We start from the raw sequence: 14,971 nt of genomic DNA, 5'->3' as shown, positions 1-14,971 counted from the left end.
ACTTATCTTGAAGAGTGAAATGCCTGGCTTTCCATGGGGAAAGAAGCTGTACCAAAAAGAATACACTATTCAAAGAGCGTGGGTTTTTTTTTTTTTAATAAAATACTATCATGTTCATATCTATACAAATAATTATTACAACTATTAAACAAAGTATTACATTTAACAATAGAAATCTCAGAACTCTGAACAAGATCATGGTTTGGGCTATTTACACCTGGATGCAACACATTTGTAAAAAGATGTCAAAATAAACAGAACAAGATCTTATTTACAATTGGAAGATGATGTTCCTGTTCATTCATTATAGATTTCTACTGCAGAGTTCCTTTTTTCCATTACAAAATAGTAAGGACTCTCCACTGGGGCTGTATCCAAGTATACAGCTGTATAAAACAGAAGCACAGCAGAAAACTCTGGACTGAATATAAATAATTTACATTGTGGAGGGCAACAGCATCTTTGATTAATCTCCTGTGGCAAAATCCGTATTTGCTTCCCTTCTCACAGCGAGCGGGCAGGAACAGGGGTACAACCCACTGCGAGCTTGGTTGTTTCACATTTGTGATTGCCAAAACAGCAGCATATTGCAAACTGGGAACCTACTTGTAAAAATACTTCTGATGAGGCAGAAAGAAATGCTTTTTTCTTTTTTTTTTTTTAAATTTATCTATCTCATAAAAACCGGTATTGGCAAATAATAAATGGCTTCTGTGTAACTAAGCAGGGCTTGTTCGCAGAGAGAAGATGGTTTTGTATCGTCATGACCAAAAATCTCTGCTACATCTTTCACCGGTTCACAGCGTAACTTGCTCTCGGTATACCTAGTGGGAATAAAGTGTTGGTGCGCTGAGATTTTAGATTCACTCTAGGGATCGCAGAGGCGGTAGGAGGTTGAAAACACCGTCACACACAAACCTGCGTCTGCACTGGCACTCCTGTCCATGTGGCTGCTACCCATGCTGGATCAGTGGCAGCAGGAGAAGGGAAGAGCAGTAGCAGATAGCTTAAGTGATGATAAAGATTGGAGCTCCTTATATCACTGTATCAGAAAACAACACAAATTTGACCAATTTGGTATAAAAAGATTCGATGCTACTCTGTCTTTCCAGTCAGAGTGAGATAATTATTAAAGTGATGAGCATGAAACTTATTTGGGGAACAGCAAAAGATCACAGCCCTTAGCACAGCTGACAACAGTTAGTCATCCAGAAACAGATTACAGCATGAGTTTGTGACTAAGTCCTTGAGCCAGGACTGCGCCAGTACCTCTGAATAAGGTGAAGAGACAACAGGAGATCAGAAATAATGAAATGGCCCCTTTTCTCCCGCGATGCCCTCTGCAGTTGCCCTGCCACAGGATTTGTTTCCTGCAGCAGCACTACAGTCACCAACCACAGCAGCAGCAGCGCAGCGTTAAAGTGCAGTAGGAAATCTGTGCAAAATTCAGGAGGCTCTGTACTAGCACAGCGTGTTTTTTGTTTCAGAGAGGACCTCTTCCACCTGGGCAGCAGCGTAGTGACTGGAGCAGGGGGCAGGTGCTAGAAAACACATTCCAGTAAGGCTCAGCCACCACCTCAAATCACTTCAGTTCTCGGTTCCTCAGCTGCTCTTAAATGAGGTCCTTTCTCTCCATGAAAAGGTATGTAAATATTAATACATTGCTATTTTATTGCCTGCTTTCAACTTAGTCTGACTCTGCTCTTATTCTCCTAGGCTTCTGAAGGGATTGATCAAGGACTACACCGACACACATGCAATCCAGCCCTATACCATTTGCTATCGTTTGTTGAAGTCCTTTAGGCCAAGCTGAAAGCCACAGATGACAGACAACACTTGTCAGCTGTGGCAGTCCCACCCTAGAGGTAGTTCTGACCCTTTCCCTTCTGCTGCTTATTTTGCTAAATTAGGCAGCACTGGGTATTTTTCCTTTCTTCAAAACCAAAGCAAACCCCCGCTTAGTGTAAGTAACCTTCAAAAAGCTGTTACGGAAGAGAAAATGCCATTCTCAGGCTAACAAATTGCCATTAAAACTGCAAAATCTTTTCCAAATATATCTTGAAAAACAAAGGAACTATTAATTGCCAGGTGATTCTTAGGAGAAAAGATAACAAATTGTTGGTGTCATAGTTGTTGGCTGAAGAAAATGTATTTGCTTGTCGAATTGTTATTATAACAAGTAAACAATTATTTGATCTGCAAAACTTACTGAAGCTCCTTTTTCAAACTCCCCCCCCCCAAAGCGTATATTGCGGGTAAGGTAAGCCTTGCTTAAATTCTTACCAACCTGATACCTAAACACAACAGCTTCAATGGTAGGGGAAAGGAAAAATAAAAAAGAAAGAAAAGAAAGAATAGTTTCCACTCAATGGTAAAGATGTTGCAATTGCTCCTCCTCCTGAGAGCAGAGCCCAAAGCCCTGGAAAAGGGCCAGCAGTCGGAAGAGCTGAAACACCGACCCGTCAGCGGCACAAACTGACCTAACAAAACCAAATGCAAGAAGCTGAGCTGTGACCTGGTCAATGTGGAATGGCAGGGGTGATTAGTTTATGGTGAAGAGGAAAACTAGAATAACTTCATGATTAAAAACTAACAAAAATTACTTGACATCTAATTTCCTGTCTTTTGATGTGAAATACCCAGTCCCATCTACTGTCCTTCCTAAAGGCATATGAGCACGAACATGTGAGAAGCTGAAATCTGTGGCAAACCCACAAGTTGCTCTTAAATCAGGGGACCTGGCCAGATTCAGCATTCAAAGACCATCTTGGACAGCCAATTAGACCAAAAGCCTGCACAACAGAGCCAACTTTTCTTTAATTAAATTGCTCTAAAAGCCAGTCAGCAGTGTAAATAACAGAATTTTGACAAGTGCGTTTATATGAAGCTCTCGCAGATAGGTCTGCCTACCTTTCTTTTCATAGCAGTCTTCCTGATCCCACACCAACACCACAGGATCATTTAGCATCACTTATGGCACGTAAAAAGACTCACACTGGTATGCAGTCGAACTTCAACAGAAACTGCCATGTTCGAGGAGGGCAATGAAATGGTATTTCTCCATCCTGGTCTCGGCAGGTTTCAGAAAAAGTCCTGAGAAGGATGACAAAGTGGCCTGGTGATTACACAGGAATCACCGTGCCCTGTCACAACAATGTGGGGTACAATCCTCTGGAGAAGACCAAGGGTCAGTCACATGGCTTTTGAGCCACACACCGCAAAACCGTGCAGTTCCTGCAAAATCGCAATACTCCTCTTTATATCACTAAAATTCCTGTGTTGTGATTACCTGCACTACAGGTATCCTGTGAACAAGGTCGCTATTTTTGGTCGTCTTTGTAAACAGAAAAGGGGCACGTGAAAGTTACTGACACAGTTACTGCCTCTTCAGAAAATGATGTCCAACATTAAAAAAACCCCAACCAAATACAAACACAGCCGACATACTCTATTGTGAATACTCAGGATCGCATTTAACCTCGATGTAACAGCAGTGAAATTAATAGTGAAATCAAAGTGAAGGAATAAATATATAGAATAGAATTTCAGTTAGAAGCGACCTACAACGATCATCTAGTCCAACTGCCTGACCACTTCAGGGCTGACCAAGTTAAAGCATGTTATTAAGGGCATTGCCCAAATGCCCCTTAAACACTGACAGGCTTGGGGCACCGACCACCTCTCTAGGAAGTCTGCTCCAGTGTTTGACCACCCTCTGGGTAAAGAAATGCTTCCTAATGTCCAGTCTGAACCTCCCCTGGTGCAGCTTTGAACCATTCCCACGTGTCCTATCTCTGGATACCAGGGAGAAGAGATCAGCACCTCCCTCTCCACTTCCCCTCCTCAGGAAACTGTAGAGAGCTGAGGTCGCCCCTCAGCCTCCTTTGCTCCAAACCAGACAAGCCCAAAGTCCTTAGCCGTTCCTCACAGGACATGCCTTCCAGCCCTCTCACCTGCTTTGTTGCCCTCCTCTGGAGGCATTCAAGGACCTTCACATCCTTCTTAAATTGTGGGGCCCAGAACTGCACACAGCACTCAAGGTGGGGCTGCACCAACGCTGAATACAGCAGGATAATCACTTCTTTAGACCGGCTGGTTACGCTGTGTTTGATGCACCCCAGACCGCGGTTTGCCCTCTTGGCTGCCAGGGCACACTGCTGACTCACGTTGAGCCTGCTGCCAACCAGCACCCCCAGATCCCTTTCTGCGGGGCTGCTCTCCAGCCCTCCTCTCCAATTTATACTTGTGCCTGGCATTACTCCGTCCCAGGTGCAGAATCCGGCATTTGGACTTGTTAAATTTCATCCCATTAATCATTGCCCAATGCTCCAATCTATCTAGGTCCCTCTGCAAGGCCTCTTGTCCCTCAAGAGAGTCAACAGCACCTCCCAGTTTGGTATCATCAGCAAACCTGCTAATGGTGCATTCAACTCCTGCATCCAGATCGTTGATAAATATATGGAACAGAACTGGCCCCAGAACTGAACCCTGAGGAACACTGCTGGTGACCGGTCACCAGCGAGATGCAGCCCCATTCACTACAACTCTTTGAGCTCTGCCCTTCAGCCAGTTCTTCACCCAGCACACCGTGAACCCGCTCATCCCACAGCTGGACAACTTGTCCAGAAGGATGCTGTGAGGGACACTATCAAAACCTTAGTAAAATCCAGAAAAACTACATCCACCACCTTCCCTTCATCCACTAGGCAGGTGACCTTATCGTAGAAGGATATCAAATTGGTTAAACAGGACTTTCCCTTTGTGAACCCATGTTGACTGTGCCTGATGATTGCATTATTCTTTAAATGCCTTTCAGTAGTACCCAGTCTGACCTTCTCCATAATTTTTCCAGGAACTGCGGTTAGACTAACAGGTCTGTAGTTCCCTGGGTTCTTTCCTCACGCCCTTTTGGTAGACGGGAATAACATTGGCTAGCTTCCAGTCAGCAGGGACCTCCCCAGGCTCCCAAGACCTTTGGGAGGGGTCCTGCTGTAACACCAGCTAGCTCCTTCAGTACCCTGGGGTGAATCCCATCAGGCCCCATGGACTTGTGAACATTCAACTGATACAACTGGTCCGTATAAGCTTACAAGCTCACTCCAGTTTTCAAAGACATCATGAAGTAGTGGAATTTTCCCAGCAGAGGAAACTAATGTGGTACTAAGTGAATGCTTGGAATGATGAGCAGGATTAACATCTTTATATAAAGTCCTGGAAGCCAGGGCTTATTTTTCACTAATTTGTCTTGAAAGCCAAATATACCATTGCACACACAATGCCATTTAAAGAGAGCAAGAATGGTTGGTTTGCTTCCCTCCAAATGGTCTAGACGAGTATGTAATGCACAGCGTAGCTGCTGATTCAACCCCCCTGTCTTTATCACCCACAACCCACGGAGCCACTCATCATTACGGAACTCATTTCACCACCTGAGGCAGCCCCTTCAGAATCTGCTGCATTAGGGAAATCAATTTGATCAGAGTCTCATCAGATAACACCCAGACCTGCAGAGTGCTTAGTGGGAGTTGAGGACTGACCGTCATTCCTAACCCTCCTCTGCATGGCTCTGCACGTCAGTTGCTGCCATTTGGTCGGTAACTACACTTCGGCAGCCCATTTCACAGTCAAACTCAGACAAGCTGCCTTGAAGTGAAATAAATAATCTATTACTTTTAATAAACACAGAGAACTGATGCATCACTTATATTTAGTGTCCTAAGATAAGCTCCATCCGAATTACAAAGTCATTCCCAATTTGAATCAGAACCATTTTACTTAACTTTGCAGGAAAACATCAGACCACAGGTTACAAGAGCGGAGACATTGTCAGGACGGACTACAGACATAGCCCAGTTCTTTTTTATGCCAAAGCCTCTTTACTTTCCTGGATCAGTGTAAAAGGACTTAGCAAAAATGAGGCCTGGGTAGTCAAGCTATGGAAAAAACTTTCAGGTCCCTCTTTGTGGGTCCTCTTCTTGGAGATGGAGGAACATCTTCCTTTCTGCTTTTCAAAGAAAAAAAGATCCCTAAAAAAATCCCAGGGATGCCGCTCTCCTCCAACCCCCCCACTAGGAGAGGCACTGGGGAAGAACCTGTGACAGGTCCCAGGAGCAGAGAGACCATGCACTGGTGGGCAACACACAAGTGTTCCAAGCTTACCCTGCCCAGAGAAGAGGCCCTGGAGCAGTTTTTGCCACTCCCCGGCTGGTAGAGAGAGGACTGCATACAAGGTGACCTGAAGTTGCTATGTTATTTGAAGAATCAAAACCAGAATGGTATTTCCAAACACATAAAAATAAAAGACAAATATTTCTGCCTTGTTTTAAGAAAAATCACACTGCAGAACCATTGAATAAATAAAACTTACCTAGTTCTTCCCTTTCCTTTAAAAGAAACGGGACCGAAATTTGTGAAAGTACTGGAGACTCAGCCAGCGCATGCACATTCACCGTCTCTCACGCCCATACAAACGCATCCCCCTTCCTCGTGGTGCTCAAATCACAACGTCTTCCTGGTGTGCAGCGTTTAGGTCTTGACACATTCATGTTCCTCCTTCAGCCACAATCATACGCGTTTATAGACAAAAGGTGCATTCAAGTGCAAAGTACTGGTATTAACTTGGGCCCCGATCCTGTCAGCAACGTTAAGTAAAAACTGTACCCACAGGGATCCCCACTCATTTTGCGGGATGCCACAGGCTCAGTCCTCCTCCCATGTGCTGCCTGGTACAACAAAGGGCTGTCACTCACAGAAACCAGAAAGCTGGTGTTTGAGCATGGGCCAAAGAGAAGGAGAGGGGGGAAAAAAAAAAAAGACATTAAGAAGGTGCTAAACAAGGTACAAAACCCACCCTGAGGTAACTTGCAGCATACAAACAATGAAATGGCAACAAATCCGACTGCTGTCTCCGCTGACTACATCAGAAGGACTCATAAGCTACGTTAAAAGGCTGACCAAGTTCAGCAGTAACTGAAGCCATTGTTAAAACAGATCCAAACAAAATTCTTCTTAGAAACAGAAAGTCATGGCTTAAAGAAATCTGAATTTTCTAAACCGGTATTTTTAATTGCTGACCATGGAAACACATAGTAATTTTTGCCAGGTAAAGTCAGCCTTAAGTCAAGTGCATGTGACAAGCTTCAAACAGACAAAAGCTGTACAACAAACGTCTTTATCAATTAACGCTGGGTTAACACAGATTTGACTTGTGTTGAGGCTTCTGAAGGTATTTTACAAAGGAAAAAGAGAAACCCAAGCCACTTCAAGTTTATCTGTAGTTTCAGGTAAACGCATCAGAAACAAAACGAAACCTGTAGCATTTGTTTCCTGTCTCCCATATGGATGCTTGCACTCCTTTCTTTACATCCATGTATTACTGAGGGCGGCCCTTACCCTGGAACAATCGGACATCAAACTTGATTGTTGGAAAATCAACAACCAATATTTGCACAGCTCTAAAAGTTGCGTCCTTACTGTTTACTAGTAAGTAAGCATTGCTATAGGCACTGGTGCTTTAAAGTTAGTAAGGTGGATGGAAATACAGTGTGTATATAAATACGAAAGGTACCCATATACATACATTTAGGCAAATAAACAGTGATGCTATGAATGGTCTCTTCAGGGATGCCAGTAAGATCCACTCTCTTCTTCTTAAATATATAAACAACGCATCAGACTAGAAGTCAGTCTATCAGTTTTCATACAGCTGAGCTGCAGTCGTGACCTAGAATATGGCTTATATTGTGGGCAGGTCGGTTTGAGGACTGCTTGGAAGAATCTGAAGCAGATGTGTTTGCAATGGAAAGCAAAGGCGACATTGCTGAACCATCTGGAGGAAGAGCTGTGGCTATTTCTGGAAACAAAGACGTCAAGTTAAAATTGGATAAGTGCGACGTGTTGGTCATGTGCATCGGCGGCATATCCGGAAGCAAAGGAAAACTTGGCTGAGCAAAACCAACAGGCCTGGGAGGAGACAAAATGGATCCAAATCGATTGTTTAAGCTTCCACTACTCGGCTTCTCCGTGCTTGGGTTAGGAAACATTTGATTGGGAAAGTAAGGGATAGAAATGTCATTGGAAAGGGTGGGATGGGCAGGAGAGTAAGGAGGATAGAAGGATGGCAGGGTATTCTGAGGATCGACCGGGATTAGAGCTGGTGTTCGAGTGGCACTAGGCTGAGTGACCGGTGGGATGAAAGAGGTATTGGCATTTATTGGTGGATTCATGCCACCCTCCGGAATAAAAGGGAATCCAAAATTCTGAGAGAGAGTATGTTGGTCGGGGGCCGCATTATCATTAGACACTTGAGGGCCATCAGACATAAATCGGACAATGCTTCCTCTTTTTTCTATCGCAGACTGCTGGCGCCCAAGGATCATGCTGCCGCTGGTGGACAGAGGAAGATGGGGAAGACTAGGGTCAAAGACGTTTCCATGTCTTTGATTTCCAGATCGATTCCTTTCAGGCTGACGTATTTTAGAACCTCCATTATCTTGCAGAGGATGCCTTGACCGCTGAGTAACTGAAGAATTTGGCTGACGAACAGAAGGTTGCCCTTGCTCGCCATTTCCGTGAGAAACTGCAGGGTGAGGGTGAGTTGGCCTCACAACTCCATGCATGTTGCTAGAAACAGGCGTATTCATGTGGCTCTTAGTTCCATGACTGTCCGTCATCCTCATGGGATTGGACTTCTGCACAGAGATGTTTGGGCTTGTATTGCGACCCTGAATATCCCCCGAGGAAGAAGAACTCGAAAAAGGAATATTCAAAGAACTGTTCCTTGTGTTAATTGCACCAATAGACATGTCACAGCTCTCCCTGCTCTGGCCATCACCGTCTCTTCGGATGTGGACGCTCTCCCGTGCTGGGGGGCAGTTGTACTCAATTGTGGAGGAGGCGCCGCACTGCGTGTTCCTTTGATGTTCTGGGATTGATCTTTGGCTTCCACTAACTTGGTCTCCAAGGTGAGGGGCGAGTAAACTCTGCATAAAACTTTGGTGGCACGTGTTTTCATTTTCCCTTGATGGCAGGGTATTTCCTGTTGGAATACCCTGTACTGGCTGGTAGGGCAATCTCTTCTGTCTTTCTATGGACGGCCCAGTATTTTGGCCGATTCGAAAAGCTTGTGACTGCATGCCCCTGAGGGATGACACAGAATTACCAATTTCACTGTTTCTTGAAGCCTGTACGTCAAAATTGCCCGTCGGTTGTTGATTGGGTCCAGCTGGCTTAAATGTTTGACAATCGGAAAGCCGCTGCACATCTGAGCCAACTGTATGGTCGACAGATAAGCGGCCCTGCATATTATGAATGACCAACCCTTTATTTCTAGAAACATCAAGATAGCTTCTCATTTCAAGCTGGTCAGAAACCCTAGGGCCTTGAAGAGATATTCCTATTCTCTGTTCCGAATTAGAGGGCGTCTTCCCAATGAGCGCCTCAGCAGAGTAGCTGGAAACTCTGTTTCTTTCCTGCCTGTGAGGGGTGCATGTCATATCTGATGGTCTGGTTACGATACTTGCCTGGGACACCATTTGCTGCTCTAAGCCCCTTGAGGTCAGAAGTCTCTGCATCTGATTGTGCCCTGACACATGCTCAGAAGCTGAACCTTGCTGTCTGCTGCTAACATCTTGCTGCTGTTGATGCATAATATCCTGATTTATATGGCTCTGAGGGTGGTTGTGATGGTTTCTGCTTGTTGCAGGATTTTCACAGTTCTTTTCAGGCTGGGAAGCTCCAAAGTGCTGCTGCATCTGCTGCTGCATTTGCTGGTGGTGAGGATGAGGCTGACCACCTTTTTGCCGTGTTTGATCACTTCCGTGGTGTTTTTGCTGTAGAGAAAGTTGTGTGGCTTGTGTTCCCTGGATGAGATTTCGCTTCTTTTGCATCTGCACCTCCTGCTGTATTGTTCGCTGTTGGTGGACGCTGTGGGCTTGAGAGTGGACTGAGTTTTCCCCGTGAGTGACATGGTGCTGCAGCTGATACAAGTGGTGCCTTTCTCTTAACTGACCAGCCTGCTGTTGCTTTAAGTATGGATGATTACTGTGAAGGTGAGATACGCCTTGAGCAGGAACATGTTGAATTGGCTGCAAGTGCTGCCCTGCCTGGCCTTGCTGCTCTGAAATTGATGGCTGAGAAGCACACTGAACTTCAGTTTGTCTCAAAGCTGGTGTTACAAAGTTGCTGTTTGATGGGAATAACCTATTAAGGCCATCTGTGTGCCCTTGATTGCTCACGGATGCCACCGAATTGGATGAATTGGGAGGAATCTGACTGACTAGCATCTGCGTTTGATCAGCAATACTCTCTGGTGTTCGGTTCATCAACGCCATCCCTTCAAGCCTTATGGGCGTTGTCTGGCACTGCTTTTGCCTCTTTGCCGTAGAAAGTAGAAGGTCATCTTGAACAGCCCGCTTGGCAGAGTCTTTGCGACCTTCATGATTTTGCTGCTTTAAGTGCGATTCCTGCAGCTGGGGCACCTGCATGGTGCTTGCCCTAACGGCATTCAGTTGTTCCTGAGCATATTCACTCATCATAGCGGGTCCTGGAGACTGATTGACATATGTGCTAGATGGAAGGGAGAGGCTCACAGTTGCAGGGACACTTGCTGGCTCTGAAGACTGGGACAAACTCGAGCAACTCACAAGGGGATGCACAATGCGACTCTGGTGTATTAGATTATTCACGCTTAAACTGGTTATGCTTGGTGACTGGGAAGTGGAAATCTGCAAAGAAGTGTTTGATGTTTCCACACCTCCTACAGAGCAGCTTGGCTTTTCAACCTGTCTATCGACATTTGTCTGTACTGTATCTTGAGCACTGAATTTGTTTGGTGCCGCTTCCAACGGCCCTGCATTGTTTTCTTTTACTGCTTGAGGTTTAAAAGGCTGTTGCTCTCTCTCCAACGGTGCAACCTCAGTTGACTTAGAGATGGCATCCCTCATGTTAACCTGTATTCCTCCTCCACCTTTCTCAAGGTTTTCCTGGTCAAAAATAGCTCTTGCTGCAAGAGCTACAATGTCAGTCTGTTCTGAAAATGTGCAGCTGTTGCACGTACTGGTTGCGGTGCTGCTAGTAACGTCTTCTCTGGTGGTATCTGGCAACATAGATGCAACTGAGAAGCCTCGACTGCTGCCAGAGCTAGTTGACATCGGGGAGTCTGCCTGCCTGCTAGCGATAAGGGAAGCACTGACTACTTCCTGATCAGAAATGCAGGAGTGATGCTGGGAGAGAGTATCACCTTCTGTGTTCATTAGCAAGAGTTCCTGCTTCTCAGGCAAATCGACATTTGATTCCGCCGATTTAGAGTTTTCCATGGGAAAATTAGAATGCTCCCCCTGAACAGTAAATGAAGAGGTTTTTTCCACAGCTGTTCTTTCTTTCGTGAGATCAGAGAGCATTTTGGTTAGACCCTGTCCTTCTAACAAGTCTGCATCTTGCATTACCACTGAGGAATCCTGCACAACGTTGCAGGACTCTGAAATCGTTCCTGCCTTGGAAGTATGACCTGCTGTGCTGTTCTGTGCTGCTGAGGTCCCAGCAACCTGAGAATGTGTCACATGTGCTTCGGTACGAGAGGACGTTAAGGTGCTGGGGGGTTCACAGGGTTTGGGAGACTCTGACAAGGCAGAGCCGGTTGGTGGACGGTTCTGAGACCCACGGGCCTGCTGGCGAGGAGCAGCTTCTTTGGCAGCCGGCAGGACGAGCGCCAGCTGCTCTGACACCACGGACGCCAGCGGTGAGGAAGCAGGCGCCTCTGCCGAGCTTGGCTCGGGGACAGAGCAGGTTTTCACTGCCTGTTCAGAGCTCGCAGTCTCTTTGGAATGACAGTCAGAAACACTGATGCCACTCGATGCTGCCACACTGCTTGCCTGTGATGTCGTTAAAGCTTGCGATACTGCTGGAGCGTTTTCAAGCAGCCCCTCACCATTTGAATGCTTTGCCACCGTTTCCACGGGAACACAGTCCACCTTCCCTGCATCTTTGCAAGGAACTGCTAGACAGGACACTTTACTGTTGACTGCTTGGTGCTTCTTTGTACTTGGCTTTTTGTTTGTCCTTTTTGATTTTGCATTGGATGGCAAGCCAGCAGCTGCTTTTTTTGGGGAAGTATTTATTGAATTAGACACACTAGTCAATACCGAAACCTCCGCAGGTACTGAAGATGCCACAGAAGTTGGTAATGACACACAGTTAACTGTGGCAATCTGGTTATTGACAGTTGTGGGATTGGTAGGGTGGCTGAGGGACAAGTGTAAGCAGCTCTGTCCAGCCATTTGCGATATGCTTTGATTGAGGTTAGCTAAAGCACCAAATGTGTTGAGGGCAACATTGGTATTTGGATCTTCGCTGGTGGTGGGTTGAATAATTTGCATAGGGGCTTGATTTGAAGCTCCAGATGAAGACATCACAGGCTGCAATGCAAAAAGCTGCCCGTTTAATGAGATAGTTTGAGGATGCTGTTGATTTGACATTGTAACTGAAAACGTTTGCGTAGAGCTAGAAGATGGCAAAGAAGATGGTCTTGGTAATATATGGACAAGGTGTTTCCCTCCAAAAGTCTGTGGAAGAGGGGCATTTTGTATGGAGCTGCTAGAGTTCGCGATTGCAGTCGGCCCGTTCACGGGAACTCTTACAGAAGCAGAAGGCTGAGCGGAGAGGAGGGGAAGAGGATTCTGATTAGCAGCCTGTATAATTACAATTTGCTGACTAACATTTTGGCTGGGAACTTCTGCCCTCACAATCGGAGGGCACGGAGCGGGGTTTGGAGGCTGCAGAATGATGACATTCTGGTTAGCTGGTGCTCCTGTAACAGCTGACGCGACTGGCTGAGCCATCTGAATCACCTGCATAGCTGAATTTAATGGAAGGATATTTCCTGCAGCCTGAGTTTTAACCTGTGGCTGGCTGATTAATGGCTGCATAGGTAAGGGTGGGCACGAGGGCAAGGTAACTACAATCTGTTCAGCTGCCTGGCCATCTCCAGGCAGAGAAGTATTCAAACTGATACTTGTAGTCAAAGGCCTGCTGTGAGCAGAAGATACAGCACCAGCACCATTCACTGGTTCATTTAATAGTGCAGTCATTATACCGGATGGCGTTTGGCTTAATGGCTGAACAGTATTTCCCGCTAGCTGCAAAGTTGTCCACGTGGTCTGTGTGTTTCCAGCTGAAGGCATCCGTGTAAGGCTACTCATGTTTTTCAAGTCTGAAGCGCCAACGCCTGAAGAGCCTGAAAAAGACCAGCAGTTCTCTAGGGGACTGGCAGGCAGAGTGCTTATTCCCGTTGCAGCCTTAACTCCTTCTGCTGCCGAAGTCACAGGCATCCCAGCACTACTTACTAAGTCTGTACTTTTGAGGACGTTTACAGAGGAAGAACTATCTGCAGTAGACAGTCTCACAGATGGCATACAAACTGTGTCCGTGGTTGAAATGACACAGCTTTCCTGAAGGTCGCTCCTAGAATTCTGTGTATTTGAGCAAGTTGTATTCACCTGTTGAACTTGGGAGGATTCCGTGGAGGCACTGGAAGGAAGGCTGATTCCCTGCAGGAGTGTTTTCTTTGTTAATTTAGTGCCCTCCTCATCATTTCTACTTTTGGGGAGATTTTGATCATTCTGTGGTGCATTACTTGAAGAACACTGTAGTTCCCGTTCTGTTCCGGATTGAGATGCGCTCTGTGAGCTGGCAGTAGCAGCGGCGAGCACGCCCCGCTCATTCTCCAGGGTGGAAAGCTCAAGAACGTTCCCCGCTGGAGCTGTCTGAGTGGATGCCAGCGGAGAAACTGTAGTTTGCGACCATGGCTTGTTTTCTGTGGGGTAAATACCGGAAATCGTCACAGGAGTCACTAGGTTGCAAGTTCTCTGGACTGGTACAACATTGGCTGTTTGCTTTTGTAAATTATGACCAACGTTAAATGTTATTCCCTGGACAGATGCTCCCTGGTTATTTCCATTGGGTTGACTCCTATTTGAATAGACAATGATGTTCTTTTGAACCTGATCACCGGGAATAACAACCGAGACCTTTGCATTTTTGAGATTTCCCTTCCAGTGGATTGTAGGGTCATCATACAGGCAAATATCATTTGCTTTCAGTAGTTCGATGTATCTCCCGTTTTCCTTTTGCAGTTCATCCAACTGTTTCCGGAGTTTTTTTATCTCTTCAGCTACAAAACAGTGAGAGCACTCCATTACATCAGCACCAGCGCAAATACTAGGTAATGTTACCACATGACTTGGAGAGTAAATACTATGTAGTATTGAAATAAAGTGTTAATAATGTATGCTCTCTTCAAATGGTTAACATAACATAACTGAAGACTCTTATCCTGCTAAGCCTCTCAACTGAGCAGGAAAGCGAATGAACCTCAGACTATTCCGTTACCAATAGCAGGATATGTCAAATCATTTAGTTAGAAAAAACATCAGGACAAACTCAGATGAAACTAAACACTAATCAAATTGTTTAATTACTGAAAGAAATATGAGCACATTAATTTATCTTTTTCTTTTCCCTGCTCCCTTGCAAACACTAAAACTGTTTTTATGTAATTGACAATCTCATGGCTTTCCAGGACAATTAAGTTTCATTATATCTAAAAATGATATGCAAAATTAAATACAAGGCAGTTATGTAAAGCCACGAAAACCAGCAATGCACTTGGAGATGGCTTACCTAACTAGGCAAATCACCTAGGTTTTTCAAACCCAATTACATTGACAAGATAAAAATAAACTATTTCGAATTCCATTCTATGGGGAGAAATAAAAATCACAAACCAAACATTAGCTCCGAGATTATTTCTGTCATACCTCCATCACTGTATTTTTACACATCTGTTCAAGAAGATTTTATATGATGCATTAGATTTTTAAAAAATAGTCTGTTATTACTTTTATAGCATTTGAAAGGAAAAAATAGCTCTATGCATGAAGGAAACTCCATGCTTTCAATGAAAAAATCTAACTGA

General features: G+C 45.2%; 2 protein-coding genes across 9 annotated transcripts in view; one reads left to right on the top strand and one right to left on the bottom strand.

The window, feature by feature from the left end:
- The window catches only part of SIDT1 (SID1 transmembrane family member 1), a 56,444-nt gene extending 53,761 nt beyond the window's left edge, over positions 1-2,683 (top strand). The window contains exon 27 of the transcript XR_012996180.1: positions 1,488-2,683. The gene's annotated coding sequence lies outside the window, so the exon portion shown is untranslated. The remainder of the gene's footprint in view (positions 1-1,487) is intronic.
- USF3 (upstream transcription factor family member 3) overlaps positions 42-14,971 on the bottom strand; it is a 37,851-nt gene continuing 22,921 nt past the window's right edge. For 4 of the 8 annotated variants that reach the window (XM_076348140.1, XM_076348194.1, XM_076348202.1 and 1 more), the window contains 3 exons: positions 6,368-14,167; positions 2,911-3,093; positions 42-1,042 (listed from right to left, as the gene is read on the bottom strand). In XM_076348140.1, coding sequence (XP_076204255.1) covers positions 7,698-14,167 — 6,470 coding nt within the window. In that variant the 3' untranslated portion in view covers positions 42-1,042; positions 2,911-3,093; positions 6,368-7,697. The remainder of the gene's footprint in view (positions 1,043-2,910; positions 3,094-6,367; positions 14,168-14,971) is intronic. The other 4 variants (XM_076348169.1, XM_076348150.1, XM_076348177.1 and 1 more) reach the window with 4 other exon arrangements.

Source organism: Aptenodytes patagonicus, chromosome 1 (assembly GCF_965638725.1).
Source record: "Aptenodytes patagonicus chromosome 1, bAptPat1.pri.cur, whole genome shotgun sequence".
NCBI lineage: Eukaryota > Metazoa > Chordata > Aves > Sphenisciformes > Spheniscidae > Aptenodytes > Aptenodytes patagonicus.
Note: the sequence above shows the minus strand (reverse complement) of the source record. Positions and strands in the feature narration are given on the sequence as shown.